The 24007-nt window shown below is 50.3% G+C and overlaps 1 protein-coding gene across 15 annotated transcripts in view; it reads right to left on the minus strand.

Annotated features, from left to right (window-relative positions):
* The window catches only part of LOC135248930 (nuclear factor 1 X-type), a 151910-nt gene that overhangs the window by 25968 nt on the left and 101935 nt on the right, over nucleotides 1–24007 (minus strand). For 8 of the 15 annotated variants that reach the window (XM_064324004.1, XM_064323997.1, XM_064324006.1 and 5 more), the window contains 6 exons: nucleotides 6441–6503; nucleotides 5511–5585; nucleotides 4746–4866; nucleotides 4103–4138; nucleotides 2872–2999; nucleotides 231–305 (listed from right to left, as the gene is read on the minus strand). In XM_064324004.1, coding sequence (XP_064180074.1) covers nucleotides 231–305; nucleotides 2872–2999; nucleotides 4103–4138; nucleotides 4746–4866; nucleotides 5511–5585; nucleotides 6441–6503 — 498 coding nt within the window. The remainder of the gene's footprint in view (nucleotides 1–230; nucleotides 306–2871; nucleotides 3000–4102; nucleotides 4139–4745; nucleotides 4867–5510; nucleotides 5586–6440; nucleotides 6504–24007) is intronic. The other 7 variants (XM_064324005.1, XM_064324010.1, XM_064324012.1 and 4 more) reach the window with 3 other exon arrangements.

Consider the following 24007-nt stretch of genomic DNA (forward strand, 5'->3'; position numbering starts at 1 on the left):
TGAACAGTGGAACATAGGTGAGCTACTGGGTTAACAAAACAAACCAGACCAAACAAGAACCAACAGCAAAGAGCAGTCCGTGTGGGAACAGGCACCAATCATCACAACACCACAGAAGCAAGCGGAAGATAAACAGATGGAGCAGATCTAGCTTGGAGGTATATATAAAAATGTAGATATAAAATTCAAGCCAGCTATGATTGAGATATATGAGTTTAATGTGTTCTAACCATGGTAAGGAAACTGCACGCCATCATTTTCATGTTTTATCTTCCTCTCCTGCACATTCGCCAAATGGTGCTGCACTGAAAGTGGAGAAGGGCATCGTTAACAACGGGGGAGAGAAAAGACAGGGGGGTGGGGGGGTATCTGAGGATGGGGTGAGGGTAACATCACTGGCATTATGGGTACTTTTAAAAAAAGGGACCAATGAGGAACACACATCTAGCTACAGATACACAAAAAGAGATAAACTGTTATGTGAAAGATCTCATTCATATTCAGTGAACTCATCTGAACTGTGCGATATTCACAGGTGGTTCCCAAGAGCTCTAATCCATTGGTCACATGATCACATTCCCCGGGAACTACAAGGTGTCATTGGGTGGGGGCTTGCTCAGTACACACAGCCCTGTGTGGGAGTGTGTGCCTTTCAGAGGCTGTGGTGTTACCCAGGCATCAGTTTCCATGACAGTTTTTTTTCACTCAAGGTAAACAGGTGTGGGTCAGTGTCCTGGAGGGTACTGGTGTAGGTTGAATTTTGGCATGATCCTTACAGACAGGATGGGATATGAACTACTCCTTTATAGTAAAAATAAAAGTGAGCCCATCCAATTTAAATTAAATGTGTCGTTATAAATGAAAATAGCTAACTTGCTAAACGTATGCATGTAAAGCCACCTCTTCTGGCAAATTCCTGCTATTTCTTTTGTTTTTTTGTTCGAATCATAGCTCATTATAAAGCTTCCTTACTTGTTAGTTTGCTATGAACAGCTGAACAGTTTTGCTATGAGCCTGATATGTTTGAACGAACAGCTCATCTTCATATAAAGTAATACATTCTTTAATTTATTACAGCTACTCAGTCTGAATAGCCAATGCTTGTGCTATTCACCTAGCTCGCCCACTAGTACCCATATTACAGAAGCAATGAAGGATACTAAACACTATCTACGCAATACATAGATTTCAGGAAAGCGGGTGCAGCTATGTGTTAAGAGGAGACAAACAAATCTGTTTTGCAGGAGGAAAGCCGTATGACGAGACCTGGGTTTATTCAGGAAATTCATCCTGGGTCAACTTTGAACCACACTCGATTTTGACCTGACATTTCCTTGTGTTGAAAGCATTGCCATGGAAACTGGTGATCAGGAAACATGACGATAATGACAGGGAACATAACTGCTGCTGCTTCAAATATGAATTGAGATCACCACCTACCTGATGGAGAATCTGAATATTGGATTATTCATTTTAGTGGGGACACATTAGATGCTGTGTTAGTGGTTGAATGGTTAACTGACTACTGCAACTGCACAAACTGCGTCAAATAAAACAGAATCTGCATAGACTGAATGTAACACACTGATAGTTATGCTGCATGTTCCATTAAATAAATAAAATTCATATCTGCACTGTCTTAACCACTAAAATATAGTGGGATAGACATTCCAAAATATGAGAAACACTAAGCCCCTTCTCTGGCAAACAGACCATCTCTCCATAATCCAGCACAGCCAGCCTTTTAAGAAACTCAGCTGTCCTTCCAGCTGTTTGTGCAATTAAGTTTGGGCACTGATATTGCTTTTTTACAGGAAATATAGCATTTTATCTTCCTTTATTATTTTTGTTCCAAAATTAATCCAAATATAATACGCACATAATCCACATCACAGAAAAAAAAATCCTAATGCATTATACTGCATCTTGCGGTGTACTGGCCTCTTCTAAGTAATGATGAGGACGTTTGTTCCAAGAATTAAAGTGAGTAATGCAATTAGAACAAGTGATAGGATCCGTCACTTGGCAGTTTTAATGACACACCCTTAACTCATGTCTCCATGGTGATCAACCAGCCACTAATCAACATCTTAGCTTTTTCATGGTTTAACTTGACCAAACTTGAGACAAGAATAAATATAACAGTGATCTGTAAAAAAAAGTGTATTAAATAATGTCGCTGCACAAATATCTCTTTATTAAAACCATCTGTAAAGTTAAAATCAGATGATATTTCAGAAATAAATAGGCTGTAATAAACTATATAGACGCTATTCCCACAGCTGCCGGCAATACCTTCCTTACTACACCTAGGTCTCACACACACACACACACACACACGCACAGCAGGAGAGCAGCAGCTCCTCAACAATCAATTCAACTGGATTAGTGCTCCAGGAAAGCACTCCGTTTGGGAAAATTACAAACTTGACAGACTGCCCTATGCAGCAAGTCAGGCAATCAGAGAACGGTCTAAAGAGATAAGTGCTAATGGTGATCGAATACAATGCACTCCACCAGTGTTTATCTGTGCTCGCCCCACCCTGCCTGTTACGACACGGGGGGGGGGGGGGGAGTGCAGACACTCAACCCCAAATAACAGAGGCTGTATACTCAAAGCACATCTGCATATTCATAATTCACTTAATGCACCATCAAGTACTACACCTTCAACACTACACATCGACACCTTTATGTAAGCAAACTGAGTGCGCATTCTCTCTGTTGTAAAGATGCAAATTTTTCTGTGTAAGATGACAGGCGTGAGTGTAGCTGTGGGGGCGAGGCACTGATGACATCGCGGGGGGGGCAGGGGGTTCTATTGCTGGGCCAGTACAGTCTAGTCCCTCAGGGCTTTCCAGAGTCTCTTACCTGTGTCCACATCGTTGGGCCAGCCGCTGGACTGGGAGCTGCTGGCGGCGGGAGACCGGCCGGTGTAGAAGACATCGTCCACCGGGCTCTCCATCTCGCTGTCATCGATGGACTTGCGCTTGTTGGAGCTGTGGAAGAGACGGGCCACGGGTCACCATCCTCTAAGATCCTCACACGCGAGCAGCTGCCGCTCACGCGCCCCACACCAAACAAAAAGCAACCGCACGGCTCTGCTAGGGCTCGAAATACTGATGCATCCTGGGAGAGAACGGGCAACACGTTCAAAAAATGCTCTTTACGCAAGAACAGGCAATGGGCATGGAGTAAAAACTACACCTGGTAATGCAACAGTTCAGTACTGAATCAGAAATCATGAGCAAAATAAATAAACAAGAGAAGCAAGGTACTAATATCGATGAAAATGTTAAAGAGGAGGTTGCCGCCATTTTTGATAAACGGTGTGCCTGGATTCTCTCGATTATTTTTAGTTCATGGTTTCACATACTTACAAGACACCTGCTTTAAAGGACAACCTTGTCTTTTCAGAAACAAGGTGTATTTTTTATTTTTTTTGTCCCAACAAATTTCTTACAAGTTCAAGTCAGAGTGCCGGTTTAACTCACCCAAAAGGCTACTGCTAATTAGCTAACCCAGGTCAAAAGCAAACATGGTTATTGCTGTATCAGTTCCACGGTTAGAGCTGCATTGCATTCTGTTTACAGCCGGCGCAAGCATCAGGCAGCAGAGGCTCCACCAGGCTCCTCTTTTAGCGCTGAAACAGGTTTCTTATTCTCCTCACAGTTTCCATCCTGTCATCCTCACATCAAATCCCCCAGTGCTGTTCGGATGTGCGTGTCACACCGTAAGTGTGTGCTGGAAGCCATTAGAAGCCTCGCGCTCGTGTGTGAGACGACAGGAGCGGCAGCTGACAGCTGAGATACGGGTATAAATGTCTGCTGACCATGTGTGGGCTGTCTGCGGACGAGTGCAGATGTGCATACGTGATGTGTGTGTGCAGAGATGGACTAAACATATATCGTGAATAAAATAAAATATCAAGATACAGCAACGCTTCACAGTATTTTTCTTTATATTCAGTTTCCATAGATGTGTGTGTGTGTGTCTGTGTGCGTGTGTGCATGTGTATGTGTGTGTTTGTGTGTGCGCATGCATGTGTGTGCTTGCATGTGTCAGGGTAAAGTGGCCAGGTTGTAAATATAAGCACAACTACCTCCGTGGAAGACTTGCATATAGCTCCACCTCAGACCTGCAGCGCAAGAGAAGGATGAGCAGGAAAAGAAGGATGGAGAGAAAGGAAGAGAGGAGGGAAGGAGAGAAAGAAAGGTACCATGACACATTCACACATGAGCTGGTGTGAAACACACACACGCATATGAGTGTTAGTAGAGCAAGATGCTGAGTAAACTACACATGAAAGCTGTCCCTAGCCTCTGCAGTACTAAACCAAGCCTGTAATTACTCCCATTCCAAAATTATCCATTGGGATATGCTATCATCATCATCATCATCATCACTGACACCATTGTCTTCACCATCATCATCATCAGTCTGTACCTAGTTACACCCTTCTTTTGATGGACTACCACATCTCTTTCTTCGATAGTTGGCTCAATTACGATGACAACCACATGAGCTCTACTATCAACAGCTATAGTATCATACAGTACAGTGGGAACCACTGAAAATTGGCCCACCCTATCGAACATTTATACAATAATCAGGACTTTTGAAGTCACGATGAGAAGGCCAACACTAAAGAATCCATTTCCTGTTGAGCGCACAGCGTCACACAGCTGCTATCGGTAAATGTACTGATGAAGTGTGCAGGGAAAAGGAACCGTTGTGTGGCGTACCTGGTGGAAGGGGGGGAAGTGATTGAACGTCGCCCCAGAGCCACCTGGTTGATGTTGTAGTAACCAGGACTCTCCAGGTCAGCCAGGGAGAAATTGGGGCCAGACGCCGTGGCAACCGGAGCTGTAGAGAGAGAGAGAGAAAGGGGGGGGGAGGGGGAGAGGAGAGAGAGAGAGAAATAAAACAAAAAGTAGAAAAAGAAAGAGAAAAGGATGTCAGGCCAATGGGGATTGTACACTGCGCAACACGAACAAAGAAGTTCTTAAGTTCTTAAGGCTGTTGTAACGGTTATTTGACTTTAACGATATTAACAGCCAAATGGGCATTTCTGAGATCCTTCCCCTGACTGAATGAAAATAATGTGTCTGTAACAGGAGATAAGTGTCCACACCCAGGAGGAACAAAGTCCTGCCTGCAGTCCACAGTGAGGGACTGAGAGAAAAAGATATATATATATATATATAGAGAGAGAGAGAGAGAGAGCGAGTGAGAAAGAAACAAACATGGTGCTTCTGTATGAGGGTATTATTTTTAGTTTTTAAAAAATGTTTTGGCAAAGCCAGAAAAACTGCTGCCACACCAACAGTCTCTTTGAACTCTCGGGTGAGCGAGCGAGCGAGCGAGCGAGTGAGTCAGGGAGGTAGTGAGCGAATGACAGAGGGTGGCTCCTCTGAAGCATAACCTCAGAGGAGCCGATACAGAGATAGAACAGAGAGGGCCGAAGTGGTGGGAAGAAGACCCGAGAGACGGGCGGCGGCGGCACTCACTCTGTGACACGCGGACCAGCTCGGTGACGTTCCACACTCCTGAAGTCACAAAGCAGTCCTGGAAACTCAAGTGCCCTGCAGTGGGAGGGGAGCGTGAAGTGAGCGTGAGTGTGCGGAAGAGGGGGGCAGAGAGAGAGACAGACAGACAGACAGACAGACAGACAGACAGACATACATCTCCATCACACATCTTTCCTTATGTTCTTATATAACTCACAGGTTTTACTACATTTAAGGGAGAAAACAGTTGACTGTGTGTGTCAAGCCACATGAATGTGGTGGTGGAGACTGGCAGAGTCAGGCTCAGCGGTGTGTGAGGTGGACTGAGGAGTGTGGGGTGTGAGGGACTGAGTGCTGGGGTGTGGGGTGTGGGGCAGGCTCGGCGTCTCTGAGGACACCCCGGGTTACTGGGTCACTATCCATCAGCACCCCGTCCCGCTTCAGTCCTGGCTTACCGCAGCACGAGTTCGCTGCCGTACCCCACGGCAGTGACGCAGTTACCCCCCCCCCCATCCCGAAACGTCAGCGTGATTTATTGCCAGGGCGCTCACGCCACGTCTAGTTACGGGACTCTCCGGACGCGCCTCAGAACTACAACAGGCTTTTAATCTGAAACACGCTGCAGCCCGCAGCCCACGGGCTCAGTGAGACATCCGAGGCAGTTTAAATGTTAACATGCTGCAAGTCACGTTGCGCGCGTACGCGCCATCTGCTAGAGTGTGGAGTTCACTGTAGGTTAGTTCAGTTGTATTCTCAGTGCTAAATATATACAGTATATATATATATCTGTATATATATGAGAGTGTATGTGTATGGATTTGTCAGTATGTGTGTCTGTGAGTGTGAGGGGGCTGATATTTCTAATGTAGGTTTGTATATAAAAGAGTATGTACGGTCGTGGGGACATCTGCACTGTAGCGCTGCGCTCACCATTGGGCGGTGGCTTGATGTCAGCGTCGCCTTGCTGGCTGGAGCTGTCTGATTGTCCAGATTCTGAGGGACAGAAGGAGAGAGGAAAGAGGAGAGGTCAGACAGGACTGTCAGGTGATCAGCATTTGAACAGTACATGCACAGAATAAGGCACAGGTCATTTTCACTGTAGGACTTGTAGCAGCCATTTGCAAATGACTTTGGTCCAGTTTGAGGAGAAGGACCAGTATGTTTTTCTTGTGAGAAATGTTTTTTGGTAGTTGAGAACCGCTTGTCTGGCCTGCGATCTATTCCCCAGGACCCTCTAAATCGCACAGTTTGAGAGACGAAATTCTCCCTGGGAGAGCATTTAGTCAGCTGCAAACTTGGAGTTTGGAACAGTGTTTGCTTTTGTGTGGGGTAGCTGTGCTCACAAACAAACAGCTACTGCCCCACGCTGTGTCTAGTTTCACAAGCAGCCAAATTCACAGTGAAGGGGGTCAAACTTTCACATAATCCCAGTCGTACTTTTTCCCTCTTGGTTCTCAAAATGTAAGTCCAGGACTGCTTTGTAAATCCAGGACTGCAGTGTGACCGTACCATTTTTTTAAGTACATCTTTAACCGGTTATTTCAATGAAAACACTTGGTCAACAGATATGGAATGTCTTTATTGCACCTTTCATTTTCTATTCTATTCTATTCTATTCTAGTTTAAATTTTGTGCTGTGCTCTGTGACCACTTAACATTTTTAAATCTGTACCACATCCCTCGCAGTAATGCCACTTAATACCCACTCATTTGCGAGGACTTAGGCGGTATAAACTGTATATACCTCTTACCCTCAAGCCCCCCCCCCCCCATACATAATTAACCGCCACTCTAATTACCATGGGGATTTGGAGGAGTGTGCTGGAGGTTATGGAAACTTCGTGCCCCGCGTGTAACGGACACCGCAGGACCGCGGTTCCGCGGCGCTAGCTGGAACAGGGGCACCGCGCCTCACAACGGCAGCAAACGAGAAACCGTAGGCCCCCCCCCGGAGCCAGGGGGTTCATGGGGGTTTAGCTCCGCAATTTCAAAATTTCAGTTCTAAACAACAGCGAACGGACGAAAAACGACGTGTCTCGACTGGAACGGATCGTCGAAAATCCGATGGACCCGACAGAGGACCCAACCCGCCCCCCCGGGTCGCACCCCACCCTGCGAGGCCTAAGCCCTCAGCGTCTGACGTGTCGTCATGCCGATACCGCTCCGCCGAGATCCTGAGGCACACGACGGCGGCGTCGTCGGTTCGGCGCACTATTTGCTCCTGAATCCGCGATGCCCCTTATTGTGTAAACGAGCGGCAGGCTAACACGCCCAGGCTGTGTAAATAGCTCACATGCTCTGGGGCGCTGTGGCTGCCGATGCATTTTTGCGGGGGAACACGGCGTACCTTTCTCTCTCATCTCATCGCCGAGCGCCCTGCCACCGCTGACCGCAGCGCTGCTCAAACACTTTCCGAGGGTGTGAACATTTCGATATTAAGTCCACCCCCTCCCAGGCCTTTATCGGTCGCTAATTGAATCTTACACACAAAAAAAACAAAAAACCAACCGTGCATGTGGGGACTTGTAGGCTTTCAAAGTCGGGAGTTTCCCTGGTCCCCAGGGATAAAGCAAACGCGCTCACGCAGTGAGAAGCAGCGGCGGCCCAAACCAGCCCCTTCAAACCCAATGTGAGTCTGCTGGGGAGGACCGTGCGTTTGACCAACATGCCCTTAAAGCCCTGCAGGCAGAGAACATGGACGGCTATGCAGCCTGCAGGCTTCGAGTGTGTGTGCGTGTGTGCGCGGTGTGTGCGTGCGTGCTTGTGTGTGTGTTTGTGTGTTTGCGCGTGGATGTGAGAGTGTGAGAGTGTGTGCGTGTGTGTGTGGATGCGTGTGTGAGTGTGTGTGTGTGTGTGTGTGTGTGAGTGTGTGCGTGTGTGTGCGCATGGATGTGTGTGCGTGCGTGTGTCGTGTGTGTGTGAGTGTTCGTGTGTGGTGTGTGTGTATGTGTGCGTGTGTGTGTGAGTGTATGCGCGTGTGCGTGTGTGAGTGTGTGTGTGCGTGTGTGTGTGATGTGTGTGTGAGTGTGTGTGTGTGTATGTGTGTGCGTGCGTGTGTGTGTGTGTGCAAGCGTGTGTGCCTGTGTGTGTGAGTGTGTGTGTGCGTGCGTGTGTGATGTGTGTGAGTGTGTGCGTGTATGTGTGTGCGTGTGTGGGTGTGTGCGTGTGTGTGTATGTGTGTGCATGTGTGTGTATGTGTGTGCGTGCGTGTGTGATGTGTGTGTGAGTGTGTGTGTGTGCGTGCGTGTGTGATGTATGTGTGAGTGTGTGTGTGAGTGTTTGTGTGTGCGTGCGTGTGTGAGTGTGTGTGTAGAGGCTTACGCTGTGTGGTGGTACGTGTTGAGCTGCTGCTGATATGTGTAGCTGGGCTGGGAGAGGGACTGTTGGGCCTTATCTGTGCTGCTTATAAAACCAGAGCCAGGATGACGTACACAGGCAGGCGTTACGAAGGTGTTTATCGGCCGCTGTAGGTGATAACAGAACGCAGGGGCACACGCCAACGCGATTCTCCACACTTTCGGAAAGAGATTATAAAATTGGACCCAAAAAACAGAGGAAAAACCCGGCAGAAGACAAAAAAGGAGCCGCGTCGCTCCGCTCACAGACGCGGAGAGAGAGAAGGAGAGAGCTCCTTTCTCCTCCGCCGTGTGTGTGTCTCTCCGGCTCCCGCTCGCTCTCTCGCTCTCCCGCTCTGCGGAATCCTGGCAGCCATCTTAGCGCTTGGCAGCCATCTTAGCATTGGCGGTACCAGTGCATTCCAGCTAGCTGAGAGCGCGCGCACACACACACTCACACACACACACACACACAAGATAAATACATATGCTGTCCTCATATAAAAAAAAAACTGTATCATATAAACTGTATCATAAAAACTGTTTTGATGAATGCCCCCTTTCTATATCTCACTTTCAGTCTCTGACCCACGATGACCCTCCCGCTATGGTGATCTGATCTCAGAGTCCCGCTCACAAATCACCAAAGTCACTAGTCTTTTACAAGTATGCGAAAGGAACCAAAGCATTAAAATCCCAGAGAGAAATTTGGACATGAATACAGTGTTGATAAAACAATAAAATCGCCCATATATTGGAAATTTCGAGGCACAAAGGTAGTCCCAATTGGTTCGGAGGCGTGTGACAATTCAAGTGCTCCTGGGGTGTCAGCCAAGACCACCTAGAGATCCCTTTCAGTGTTATTCTAGCAAAGACTCAGGCCACTTCGAAACCAACTTGTGTCCCTAATGCCTTCAGGCTCTTTGAATTTTCATTCTGTGGGAGCAGAATTTATTTTTACAATTATCTAAAGAGTGAGCACTTCAGTGGCACTCCGATAATAGGTCTCGCAGCACTGAGAGAGAAAGAGGGAGTGAGGGAGAGGAGACAGGGACAGAGAGGGGTGTTGTGACGCTTGGGTACCAGCAGGGGGCAGAGCTCAAGTGCTCTTCTCTTTCTAATCTACAGTGGTGGTGTGACAGGATTGACGGCGAGGACTAAGGTCGTACGCTTCGACGGCATAGCCGCTGTATCGACTTTGACACCGGCCGCCATGTTTGCTTCGGTCCGTATGCCCGCACGCGCACAGGCTTTCTGGCACGCGTACGCAAACTCGTGCATGCATGCTAACGCTAAAGCTCTCAGGCACGCTCGCGCACACTCATTCAGGCTTTAGCACAAAGGCTAGCTCACGCGCACTCACGCACACACGCTCACGCTACAGCACAAAGGCTAGCTCACGCACACTCACGCACAGACACTCACGCTATAGCACAAAGGCTAGCTCACGCGCACTCACGCACACACGCCACGCTAGCACAAAGGCTAGCTCACGCGCACTCACCCACACACGCTCACGCTATAGCACAAAGGCTAGCTCACGCGCACTCACGCAGAGATGCTCACGCGCACTCACACACACACACACGCTCACACTAAATCACTCAAGCTAGCTCATGTGCACACGCTCAAGCTAAAGCTCTCAGGCTAGCTCACGCGCACACGCTAATCCGCTCAGGCGCGCTCACGGAGTAGCGCTGCGGTCAGGAACTGCCTTCTGTCTCCATCACTCTCCAATCCAATTACACAGAAAATTACCGGGGCTTGCTCCTCAGCGCTGGAAGCGTCTGCGCGCAAAAAAAAAAATCCCTTCCCCATAAAAAGCGAACAAAAAAACCGCGGTGAAGAGAAAAAGTGAGGAAATCAAACGGGGGGGGGCGGCTACACGCAGACCTTCCCCCCGCCCGAAACGCCCGGCGATTCTGGCCATTATTAGCTGTTTGTGCCGTTATTGGTGTGGAATCAGTGCCACGGCTCTTTATCGCGGCGGAGGGGTCTGTTATCAGCCGGGAGCCAGCAGCCGGGGCCTGCGCACACACGGCAGCCAGCGGCGGCGGCTGCAGCCTCGCGCCCGCTGATCCCGTCCTTATCTCCCCCTCGCAGTCGCCCCCCGGCCCCCTGCACACACACTGCCAGAGATAACGCTCACGCGCGCCCGGGCAGCTCACGCCCAGCGCGCAGCACAGCCACTCACGCACCACAACTGCACAGCGACACACACACACACACATCGCCGCATACACACAACCACCGCCACGACGCACCACACACTACACACACACACTAACCTGCGCGCTCTGATTCAACACCCAAAACGCCACAATGTGCGAAGATGCCCAACACCCACCGCAGTGACGGGCACACACACAAGCACCTGCACTTAAACACAGACACACAAACACCCACACACACACAAGTGCACACACACACGCACGCACACACTCATGCACGCACGCACACACGCATGCACAGAATTGCATTGGCTTTTATTAGTCGGCTTATTTGTTTACGATTCCTAGTCATTACGCCAGCACAAAACCAAATAATACTTAATGGTAGATTCAGTGCTATAATGTGAGCACGATCACTCAGCAGTCTTTCAGCGTGTAACTCTGGAATTAATGACAGACGATGCAGGTGGCAGCCACATCAGGGAGCTCTGTCTGTCTCTCGCTCTCCGCTCGTGTGACAGATGTGGATTAGGTCCAGCGCTCCCAGACTCTGACCTGTCGCCCTCCTCGTCTGACTGCCACACTGCCACTCAGGGAGCTGATTGAATGGCAGTTAGAGACGGAGGCAGAGGCGGGCACGCGCACGCGCACACGCACACGCACGGGCACACACACAGGCACACACACGGATATTTATATGCTGACTGAACCAATGAATGATATAAAAACAACCCACAGCTGCACAGATGTTTTTATAGTGTGTTTTTGCGGCTGCGGCTGTGCCTGTGTGTGTGTGTATCTCTCTCTCTCACACACACACACACATACACACAGGCGCGCACACACATACACACACAGCACACACACACACATACACACACAAACACACTGATACACACACACACACACACACACACAGACACGCACACACTCACACACACACACACACACACACACACACACAGACCAACACATGGATACACACACACACACACAGACCCAAACACACGGATACACACACACAGACATACCCACACACACAGGCACACACACACACACACACACACACACTGATACACACACACACACACACACACAGACCAAACACATGAATACACACACACAACATACCACACCACAGCACCACTACACACACACACACACCGATACACACACACACACACACACCCAACAGGATACACCAGCACTGATACAACACAACACGACGACAACACACGGATACACACACACACACACATGGTTGGCATGTTTCTGTGCGCTGGAAGGGGAGCGGACGGCCGTGCGGAGGCTGAGCCGGGCAGGCAGTGCCAGTGGGAGGGGCTCCTGTGCTCTGGCTGCTCCAGCCACAGACGGGGGGTAGCCCGTCCAGCAGGCCGCTCGCTCAGTGCTACTACAGCCTGAATGGGCCCTCTCTTCTTCTCTGTCACTGCTCCCCGTTATCTCGTAAGGCACCACACTCGATACTCCCTGTGAGCTCAGCCCAAACCAGCATGTGTGTGTGTGCCTGTGTGTCTGTGTGTGTGTGTTTGTGTGTCTGTCTGTCTGTCAGTCTGTGTCTGTTGCTGTGTGTGTGTGAGAGTGTGTTTGGGTGTGTGTGATGTGTTTTGTCGTGCCGTTTTGTGTGTGTGTTGTGTGTGGTGTTGTGTCTGTCAGTCTGTCCTGTCTGTTTTTTCTTCTGTCCTGTTTTCTGTTGCTGTGTGTGTGTGGGTGTGTGTGTATCGTTTGTGTGTGTGTTGCGTCTGTCAGTCTGGTTGTCTGGTGGGGTGTGTGGTGTGATGGTGTGTGTTCTGTCGTGTGTGTGTGTGTGTGTGTGTCTGTCAGTCTGTGTCTGTGGGTGTGTGTGTGAGAGTGTGTGTGTATGTGTTGGCTTGGGCCCATGGTGGCTGTTCTCCCAGCAGACACAGAAACCCCTAATTTCAGCACAACAGCATTGTGTGACTGATTGAAAAAATATATATCACCACGAACACTGGAGGTGGTGTAGGAGGAAAATGACAAGAGAGGAGGCAATTACCAGCAGGAGCTCCAAAGGGAGATGTAAAGTTAAAAAAAATGTCCCTAGCTCCAGCAAGTGTGTTTCCATAAATGTGCTCGCAAACAGTACAAATATTGCTTGAAATACCACATGCTATGCATGCTAACCAATGCATGCTAACGCATTGTAATATGTATGGCTTGTTTTAAAAAGTGTCACCACAGGCTGTAAAGTACAGTTCATGCATTTTAAACAAACTATGATCTCACAGAACGACAGAAATCTGGATCATTTGGTTCAGACATAGCACTCCATAGCCCAACCACTAGATGGCGCTAGTATTCAGAGTGTGTGTGAGTGTGTGAGAATGGGTGCACGTGCATGTGTGTGTGTGTGTGCATGAGTGTATAAAAGAGAATGTGTGTGAATGAATCAGGTAATATAACAGTTGTTTCATTTTTGCTTCTTAATTCATTGTTTCTCTACGCACATCTATTTCTCTGTTTCTATGCAAGCATGTTGCATTTGTGTAAATGTAACTGCAACGAATACATGAATATCTGTGAGTATACTGGTTTGTGTGTGTGTGTGTGTGTGTGTGTGTGTGTGTGTGTGTGTGTGTGTACATGTACACACTTGTCTCCTTCTAGAACAAACCAAATATCCCCCCAACCCCCGATAACGCAGCACAGCCTCCCAACAGGGTTTCGCTTAAGAGGTTTATCGGTATGTTGCTAAACATTCTGACCTTTTTTTTTAATCCTTAATGCGCTTAAAATGTTCCAAACCCTCTTAATCCCCCAGGCTATCCCACACAGATGTTCACTGAGCTCTTTTATTGGACTTTATTTTATTATTTTTCTGGGTTTTCACTTATTTATTTATTTCTCCCCGTATAATACCGTACAACATCAGACAGTTTTTTTTTTTTTTTCCCCTGCTGGCATTCTCTGTGGACGCCCTGCGGCGAGCGTCCATTGTTGGGTCCTTGCAGGAAGTCCACCCTCCCCGCTAGTCTTTTTTTTTAATAGGGAGATCAGTGAGGGAGACCAGGTTGTATGGGGTCAAGGAGGTTCTTGACTGTAGTTTGCCTGCGAAAAACGCCTCCCCAGCCCCAGATAAAGTATAGAGGATTTGGAAGCTAAACAGTTAGCCTTGCCAGCGCTACTCCTTCTGTCTGGTTTGGGAGAGTCAAAGATGACTCAATAACGCACATACGTGTGAAAGCGTAGTGCACAATAAGGGACTGTGAGAGGCCATCACGAGTGCGGCAGAGTGTGTGTATGTGCCGTGTATCAGCAATGTGCACCATGCAAGCCCCTGCTAGTGTCTGTAGGCCTGTCTGTATCTGACTGCCCGACAGTGTCTCTGTGAGCTTCCTGAGTGTGTGTGTGTGCGTGTGTGTGCATGCATGAGTGAATGTGCTTTTGTGCCCTGTGCCTGTGTTACGCTCATGTGACTGCGTCAGTGCTTTTGGACTGTGTGTGTGCCTGTGCCGTGCGTGCGTACGTGTGCTCGTGCGCGTGTGCCTGTGCGCTGTGTGCCTGTGCCGTGCGTGCGTGTGCCCGTGTGTGCGTGTGCCCTTGTGTGCGGGTGCGTGTGCCCGTGCTGTGCGTGCGCCCGTGCGCTGTGTGCCCGTGTGCCCGTGCCGTGTGTGTGCCCGTGCCGTGTGTGTGCCCGTGCCCGTGTGTGTGCCCGTGCCCGTGCGTGTGCCCGTGCGTGTGCCCGTGTCGTGCGTGTGCCCGTGCTGTGCGTGCGTGTGCCCGTGCCGTGCGTGTGCCCGTGCCGTGTGTGCGTGTGCTTGTGCCGTGCACGTGCGTGTGCCCGTGCCGTGCGTGCGTGTGTGTGCCTGTGCCCGTGTGTGCGTGTGCCCGTGCCCGTGCGTGTCTCTGCCGCGCTCGTTCTCCTCGGCGCGGAGGCCCCAGCCCTTCCCCGAGCAGGCGGCCAGCGCGGCAGCGGGCGAGGCGAGCTGGGTGTGGGAGCAGGTGTGCGGAGCTGCCCCGCGCAGCCTGCTGCCCATCTGCGCGCCCGTCTGTGTGCCGCCTGTGCCCACGCTCTGCCAGCAGCGCACGGATCTGAGCGAGAGCGCCGGGGGGAGAGGGGCTCCGGGGCGGGTAGTCTGAGAGGACAGAGAGCGAGGGGAGGGGGCGAGGCGGGGGGGGGGGTCTGGCTGCTTTCCCACACAAAGCCCTCTCTCCCTCTCTTATTACCTCTCCCCGCCATTACGCTTTATATTAAAATACGCTCTCTCTATCTCTCTCTCTGTTCTCTGCGTCCGCGAGTAAACGGCAAGGCGTGGACGCGGCGGAACGCGCAGTTCGTGTCATGTGACCGAGCGCGTGCGCGCAAGACCGCCGTCCTCGCCGGGCGGTAAATCACGCTTGCCTGTCGCAGATCCACGCGGAACGTTTATTCATAATTAACACGGACTCGCTGCACTGAAGAATCCGCCTCAGAGGGCTGCTGACAGGCATCTGAGTGGACACCCATGGACTGTCCCCCGAGGACCCCTTAAGGCTGCGCCAGAAACCTGAATTTAGTTAGGTAAAAATCCTTGCCTCGGTGTGTATGTGGTGCTCATATACACGTGTGCCTCTATATGTGAACGTGTGGGTGATATTGCTTACATGGGAAAGAGTCTAATTGTGTTACGGAGTGCATTTATGCATGTTTGTGTGTCTGACCCCCTCCCTCCCCCCCCTGTCCTCCAAATGTGCATGTTTTAACACATTGTTTAACAGTGGGGACAGGGACCCCCAAGGGGAAAATGTAGCTGCTGACAAGGGGCTCGCAGCCGAGGTCATTGACAGTTGCACCTTTGGGGTGAAAGCGTCCCCGACAGCACGCTGCACTGACCTGTGAAAGCACCCTGGTGAGCTGAGAGCCAACACTCCCCCCCCCCCCCCGCAGAGCGCTGATGTTTCAGCCACAGTCCCCGCCTTGCGAGCGGCGAGGACGAAACCGTCGCCACGCCGTCAGCTCTCCGCTCTGCTTGGGCACATAGCTCAGCGGCCCGCGGCAACCTCAAAGCACGTCCAGTTAAAAATAAGGTGAGGTGTCCCTGCCTGCCACTCCGCAAATAAGCCCGCAATTACAACGTTTGGCCAGCAGGTGTCACTTGCTGGCAGACAGCACTGGGACAAAAAGCGGATAAAAATGTTTTGCGGTGGGGAAAGTGCACCTTGGGAGTCCTAATTCAGGATGACTGCTTTCAAAATTGCATGGAAAAGTGAAAAATGTGAGAGAGAGAGAGAGAGAGAGAGGTGTATGCTGAGAAAGAGAGTGAAGAGAAAGAGACAGAGAGAGGGAGAGAGAGAGCAATAACAGTGCGGAGATTATGCCACTCGGTGTTGACAGTCCTGCGTGAAATCACTGTTTGCTGTTGTGTTCCGGTGCCAAGAATGCGGACAGTGAGCAGCATGTGAGAGGTTGCCAGTGTGTGTAACCTTCCATAGGAACCAAAACCCCCCATCACCCCAACACCCAATACCCACTTTCTATACTTTCTATACGCCGAAACAGGGGAAGAGAGGACAGGGCCAGACGTTTACCAGGGGATTTTTAACGTCAGTAAGGTGACACCCCCAGACCAGACTACCCTGCGTGCTGCCTGGTCTCTACTTTCAAAGGCAGAAATAAAAATAGACAGAGAGATTAAAGGGGTCGGAGAGGGAAGGCATGAAATACAGATTGCAAAGGAAACCAAAGAGAGAGAGAGAGAGAGAGAGAGAGAGAGACTCCATTTAAACTGTACCTGGCTTTCCCATTTCCTTCTCTATAAACAAACCGGGCCATTGTGCTGCGCGTTGCGAGCACTTCCTGCCTGCAGCGGGGTGGTTTGAGGTAACAGGGAGGAGGACACACCTATCCCACTCTCTCTCCAGTTCTCTCGCTCTCTTCCACACACTCGCTGTCCTGCAGACACGCTCTGACACCTCTGCACAAGCAGCAGAGGGCCACGCCCCCCCGCCCCCCCCTCAGGCGCGGGGCCTGTTTGTCCCGCCAGGGGCCACGCAGGTGAGAGAGATCCCTCCTGCTTCACACAGACCCAGAGGGGGAGCTGAGCTGCTGGCATGGCCAGCTCTCACAAACTTCACTCCATGTGAAATGGGAGATGTGCTTAAAGGTGAGGTGTGTTTAAAGGTGAGGAGTTTAAAGGTGAGGTGTGTTTAAAGGTGAGGAGCGATTAAAGGTGAGGCTTTTAAAGGTGAGGTGTTTAAAGGTGTGGAGATTAAAGGTGAGGGGCATTTAAAGGTGAGGTGTTTAAAGGTGAGGGGCATTTAAAGGAGAGGCTTGTTTAATGGTGAGGGACATTTAAAGGAGAGGCTTGTTTAAAACTGAGGCTTGTTTAATGCTGGGGGGCATTTAAAGGTGAGGGACATTTAAAGGCGAGGCTTGTTTAATGGTGAGGGACATTTAAAGGCGAGGCTTGTTTAATGGTGAGGGACATTTAAAGGTGAGGCTTGTTTAATGGTGAGGGGCATTTAAAGGCGAGGCACATTTAAAGGTGAGGCTTGTTTAATGGTGAGGGGCATTTAAAGGCGAGGCTTGTTTAATGGTGAGGGGCATTTAAAGGTGAGGCTCATTTAAAGGTGATGGGACCTTCTGGTCTGGTGATTTCGGTCCATCAGACTTTTCTGGGAGGAACTCCATAAAGACTCAATGGAAACGTTCCTCCGCTTCTGCACAGGGTAGTTCACAGTCAGTCCGTTTACTCCTCTCTGCTGAGGAGAGCCGGTCGTGTGCAAGGCGCAGACGCCATCGGCGACTGCACGCTTTACACCGTCGTTGCACGCCGCGCCCGAGCAGACAATCGGAAGTCACAACGCGCAGCGTGTAATCGCCCCAGCGCCGCGCTCTTATCAGCGCAGGGGGGGCGGCGCTCGGGCGGGCGCCAGGGTATTTTCAGCTCTGTGCGGACAGGGGCGCGGCGAGCGGGGTGACGGTGTGCATGATGGGACGCAGAACAGGGCGACCGGACCTGCGGGTTTACAGTGAGCCGGTGTGTGGGATCGAGCCGCGTTCAAGTGGGTGTACTGGTCACGTGACACAGCTCTGCCACTCTGTGCCAGGAGGGAGAAAGAGAGAGCGAGCGGGGGGGGGGGGGGGGGGGGGGGGGAGGGTTGGGGGAGTTGTGGGAATGCCAGGCGCTGCCAAGAAAGACGAGAGCGGAGAGAATAAAGGAAGAAAGAAAGAAAGACTTGTAGACTAGTTGGCAGGGAATAGTGGGTGGAGAGCAGGACAGTACCCTACATACAGTACATATATACACATATATATATTTATACACAGAAAGGACGAGCTCATTAAACTCTGCTGCGATCAAAAGGATTACAGCATCAAAGTACAGAACTAACAGACTGGCAGAAAAGAGGCCAAGAGGGAGCTGAAGGGCTCCTGCCAATGCTGGTGAACTTTGACCCCATGTGTACAATCAGCAACACTGACAGGCATGGAGAGCCGGGGCAGGAAGGGAAAGGCAATGGGGGTGTGGCTTGATATCTGCCAATCACCAAAAGGACTACCGAGTTGTGCCACAATAAATAAAAAAAAATGGATGCAGCCAATGAGAGAAGCGTAATCAGTACAGACAGCAGTCTGCACTGGAAAGTTTAACACACAAAGAAACTGACTGGACCCTGAGAGCCGTGTGTGTGTGTGCATGTGTGTGTGTCTGTGTGTGTGTGTACTCAACATGGAACAGGGGCGTGCAGCAGCCAGATTGAACTTGTGCCCTTCTGTGCCAGCAGGGTTACCAGTGCCTTATCAGAACTGGACCCAAACACACAAACACACAGACACACACAGGCACACAAACAGACACACAGACAGACAGACACACAGACACACAGACAGACAGACACATAGACATACAGACAGACAGACACACAGACAGACAGACAGGCACACAGACACACAGACAGACAGACAGGCACACAGACACACAGACAGACAGACAGGCACACAAACACACAGACAGACAGACAGGCACACAAACAGACACACAGACAGACAGACACATAGACATACAGACAGACAGACAGACACACAGACAGACAGACAGGTACACAGACAGACAGACAGACAGACAGACACACAGGCACACAGACAGACAGACAGACAGGCACACAGGCACACAGACAGACAGACAGACACACAGGCACACAGACACACAGACAGACAGACAGACAGACAGAGGGCCAGAGGCTGATCTTGAGGGTGGAACGCTGCCAGGGCCCAGGTGGCGGCACAAACAGGCACCCACCTCGCCAACTGCCCCGGGGGACAAAGATCACAGGGCCTTCTATGGAAAAGGGCACGGACCCAACAGCGCCAGCAGGCTGCCAAGCACCCGGTGTCTGCCCACGGCCCCAGCACCGGACACAAAGGCCCGGCCTGTCCCCCCTCCCCGAGCAGACACACGCAGACAGGCCCGCACCGATGTGCTCTCGCGCACGTACCGCGTAAGGAACAGGAATCACGAAATTCGAGTGCTTCGCCACGTCTCGTGGTGCATAGACCGGATCACAGTCGTTATATTTTCTGAGAGAAAAATGTCAGTAACCAAGCCAAGCAGCGGGCTTCCCCCCTTCTCCCTAACACAGGGAAGATGAAGGCCTGTGAAAGCCCTTCTCCCTAACACAGGGAAGGTGAAGGCCTGTGAAAGCCCTTCTCCCTGACACAGGGAAGGTGAAGGCCTGTGAAAGCTCTTCTCCCTAACACAGGGAAGGTGAAGGCCTGTGAAAGCCCTTCTCCCTAACACAGGGAAGGTGAAGGCCTGTGAAAGCCCTTCTCCCTAACACAGGGAAGGTGAAGGCCTGTGAAAGCTCTTCTCCCTGACACAGGGAAGGTGAAGGCCTGTGAAAGCCCTGAGGCCCGTGAAAGCCCTGAGGAATCTAATCCTTCACAGCGGTGGACATTAACATCGTCATCATGCTCTATTTGCCGAGCCACACAGCTGTAACCGGGCCCTATTGCACACACAGATCACACAGCTCATAGGGTGCAATGCTGTCACTTTATATAGCCAGACACGCTACATGGCCAAAAGTATGCGGACACCTGACATCGGACCTGACATGACATCCAACATTGGACATCCAAGGGTGGAGTTGGCCCACCACCATGGCTGACCTTGTTATGTGGTCATGCTAAAACTGGAAAGGATCACCTAGAGTGTGACTGTATGCTGTAGCACTAAGAGCCCAAACCATGAAAAACAGCCCCAGACCAAGGGGTGTCCAGATACTTTTGGTCATATAGTGTACGCTTACAGCTGAACGTCAGGTTAAGCAACCCCATCTAGGGCATAGCAGAAGCACTGTACCACCTGAGACTTGAACCTGTAACCTCCTGATCATGAGCCAAGCTCCTTAACAGCTTTGCCACATGCCACATTGCCTGGTGGCCACAGGCTGGTGTGTAGAGCGGCAGGAAAGGGCACAGACTTCCTCCAGTGTCCCCTGGCCTGGCCTGGCCTCACTCTGCCTTTCACACACACACACACACACACACACACACTCTCCCTCTCTCTCTGTCACACACACACACACACACACACACACACACACACACACTCACACTCTCTCTGTCACCTCTCTCTCTCTCTCTCTCTCACTCTCTCTGTCACCTCTCTCTGCCTCTCTCTTTCTCTCTTTAAGGGCAAATAATTTATCATCATTTATGATTATAAATGATTATGATCTCTATTATGATTATATACATAATTATACACATGCAAAAACTCATTATTTATAGTATCCAGACACTGCATGGATTTACTGGCTCAATGTAATTGCACAGGACACACAAACACACACACACACGCACGCACACACACAAGCACGCACACACACACAGGCACACACACACACACAGGCATGCACACACTGCTGTAGGAAAGCTCTTCTGTGGTTCACACAGAGACGCTCTACACTGGGCTGTATTGTATAAACAAACTCTGGAGATGAGGGAAAGGTCTACTGTACATCTGTGGGGAATATGCGCAGGACTGTGGACCTGCTGTGCTGGTCAGAGAGACGGAGAGAGGTCAGGAGAGGGGAACAGAGGGAGGAAGAAGATAAAAAAACAATTGTGTCATCTGGTGGGAGTGAGGATAACAGATGAAAACAGCTCTGTCAATGCGCTCATTTAGAGAGGACATGTGCCCATGCACACACGTGCATGTGTGTCTGTGTGTGTGTGTCTGCGTGTGTCTGTTAATGCGGGTGACTTTGTGTATCTGCATGTGAATTTCTATCCTAAACCAATCTTCTTTATGTTCTTCAAGGATTTTCCCTATGCACAGTTTAACTCAAACTAAATTAAACACTTTCATTATTACCATACACAGTAGGTCCATAAACGCAATTCATGCCCATACTGTAATGAACACTATAATATACAGATGGATGGAGGGCAACTCAGTAATCTGAAAAACTCTTCAGTTGGATTAATGTCTGGTCTAAATCATGTCGAGTTCAATCTGCTTCCTAATCAAAGCAACTTCCTGTTTAGAAATTATTGACAAGAACCGCAACAGCCAACCACTGTCCAGTGTCTGTCACAGGAGATTGGGCTGACACAACCAAATGCTAAAAAGCTTTGCGTGCACAGCATGTCCAGTATGCTACAATACTTCCTATACTTTGAGGCAGACAACAGCTTGAATGCAGTAAAACTGATAAATAATTTGTCATTGGCTTCACACACAATGCTCCAGATGTCTTGCACAAAGACAATAACATTCCAAAGATTCAGTCATTTGATTGAAGTTCAAATGCCACAAATGCACAAATCTATTTTTTAATTATTGCATTCAAAACATTTTCAATAGTTCTACTATCACCAAGTTATCTGTCAATTTACACATTTTGAGTTGTCAGAACACTTCCAAATACACGTACATTATATGTCTGTTCTGGGTGAGACATGGAAGTTTGTGCGCGCGCAAAAGCTTGCACGAGAACGCGCATGCTGTATGAACTGTAAATACGAGAGGAGGCGCCGATGTCTCCCCCCCCGCCCCCCCGCCCCCCGCTTCACTCTGATTAGCAGACCCGCTTCGCCGCAAAGCTCTTAGCCGTAATGATACTGTCCATCTTCCAGGGTCACGACCTCCGCTAACACCTCCCCCTCCCCCTCGGGCCAGACTGACCGCGTCCTCAGCAGACCCCGACAGACAGGCCAGGCCTAAGCCCAACACAAACAAACACAGACATAAACACTGACAGACAGACGCACGGCGCACTTTACGCCCAGCGTAACGTTACACAACGTATTTCTGCCGCGCAATTAACACATTCACTATTTCGGGCTAACAGGAAGAATTATAAATGTCACACGGCTTACAGCTGGATTCAGAAATGTCACACTGAATATCAAATGACAGGACCGCGGGCAGCGTCTGAACCGGCCCCGCTCCCTCATGAATTCCGTATAAAACAGGAAAGAAAGCGATGCCGTTTCATTCCATTTACTGGTCAGTTAATCTGCTAGATGATGTTTTATGAAAACCACAAGCTCACAGATGCCCAGAGTCTTGTAAAGCACACACATTGGCCATGAGACAGGCACACACATGCACACGCGCACACACACACACACATAAACACGCACACGCACACACATACACGTACATACACACACACACGCAGACACCCACACACACACATGCGTGCGCGCGCGCGCACACACACACGCACACACACACACACACACACAGACGAGCTCTATGCCGTTCACATCTCTGGCACAGAGCAGCAGACCCAGGAACAGCCTGTGGGCCCAGCAGCTGATGCAACAGTCTGAAAGAGCTCGACGGAGCCTGGCCTAGGCGGTCCACGCGCCGGCTCCTGCTGGACACACCTCAGGGACGCAACGCTGAGACCAACCTCTCCCAGCGTTAACCCCGGCCCAAAAAACAGCCCTCTGCAATCTCAGTGCAGTGCCAGCTTTGTTACCGACATCTCAGGCCTATTTATGATTAAAAACCAATCAGGCAAAATGGCAATGAGCACCAGCCCTGATATCTGACACGGGCAACACAGGCTTCATCTGTGAGGGCAAAACGTAAACAATGCAACGACCGCTGATGATCCACACGGAGATCAAGTGGGTTTTTTCTTTTTTTTTTCTTCCCCCAGATGCTCAAACTCAAAGCGACGTGAGTGGAGTTAAAAGAGAGAGAGAGAGAGAGAGAGAGAGAAGACCCACTCAGACAAACGCACTGTGACGGACGCACGAAGGGACGAATGAGGAAGCAGATGCACGGCAGGCCCTGAGCTCCAGCTGTCAGCCCGCCTCAGAGGCCGCCTGTCCCTAGGTGACCCGCCCTCGCCGTCCACGGAGCTGGAGCGCGCGCTCGCGCGTGTGTGTGTGTGTGTGTGTGTGTGTGTGCGTGTGTCTGCACGTGTATGCACACGCGTGTGTGTGTGTGTGTGTGTGTGTGTGTGGGTCGTATAGTGCTATCTGTGTCAAAGCTGACTTTATCTTCCGTGAGGATAACGTGAATAAACAACTGTCTAGACTGCCTTTTGGCCAAGCCAGTAATACAGGTTGAGCCAAGAACGCCAGACACACACACGCACACACACACACACACACACACACACACACACACACTCACACACACTCACGAACACACACACACACACACATGCACACACACACACACACACACGCACACATGCACACACGCACACACACACACACACTCACGAACACACACACACACGCACACACACACACACACACATGCGCGCACACACACTCACACACACACACACACACCCACGCAGACACACAGCCTTTCTCCTCCAGCAGGTGTGCTCCGTGCTCTGCCCTCTCTTCCTCCCAGCTGGTGCCCATGAGCAGGGTCATGGTGCTGGGAAGAGGGTGCAGGAAAACACCAGGCCTCTGCCAGAAAACAGAGGCCTGTGGGAAAAAAAAGTGCTTGTGTTCTACTGTGACTTCCCACAGATCAGTCACACAGAA

Source organism: Anguilla rostrata, chromosome 2 (assembly GCF_018555375.3).
Source record: "Anguilla rostrata isolate EN2019 chromosome 2, ASM1855537v3, whole genome shotgun sequence".
NCBI lineage: Eukaryota > Metazoa > Chordata > Actinopteri > Anguilliformes > Anguillidae > Anguilla > Anguilla rostrata.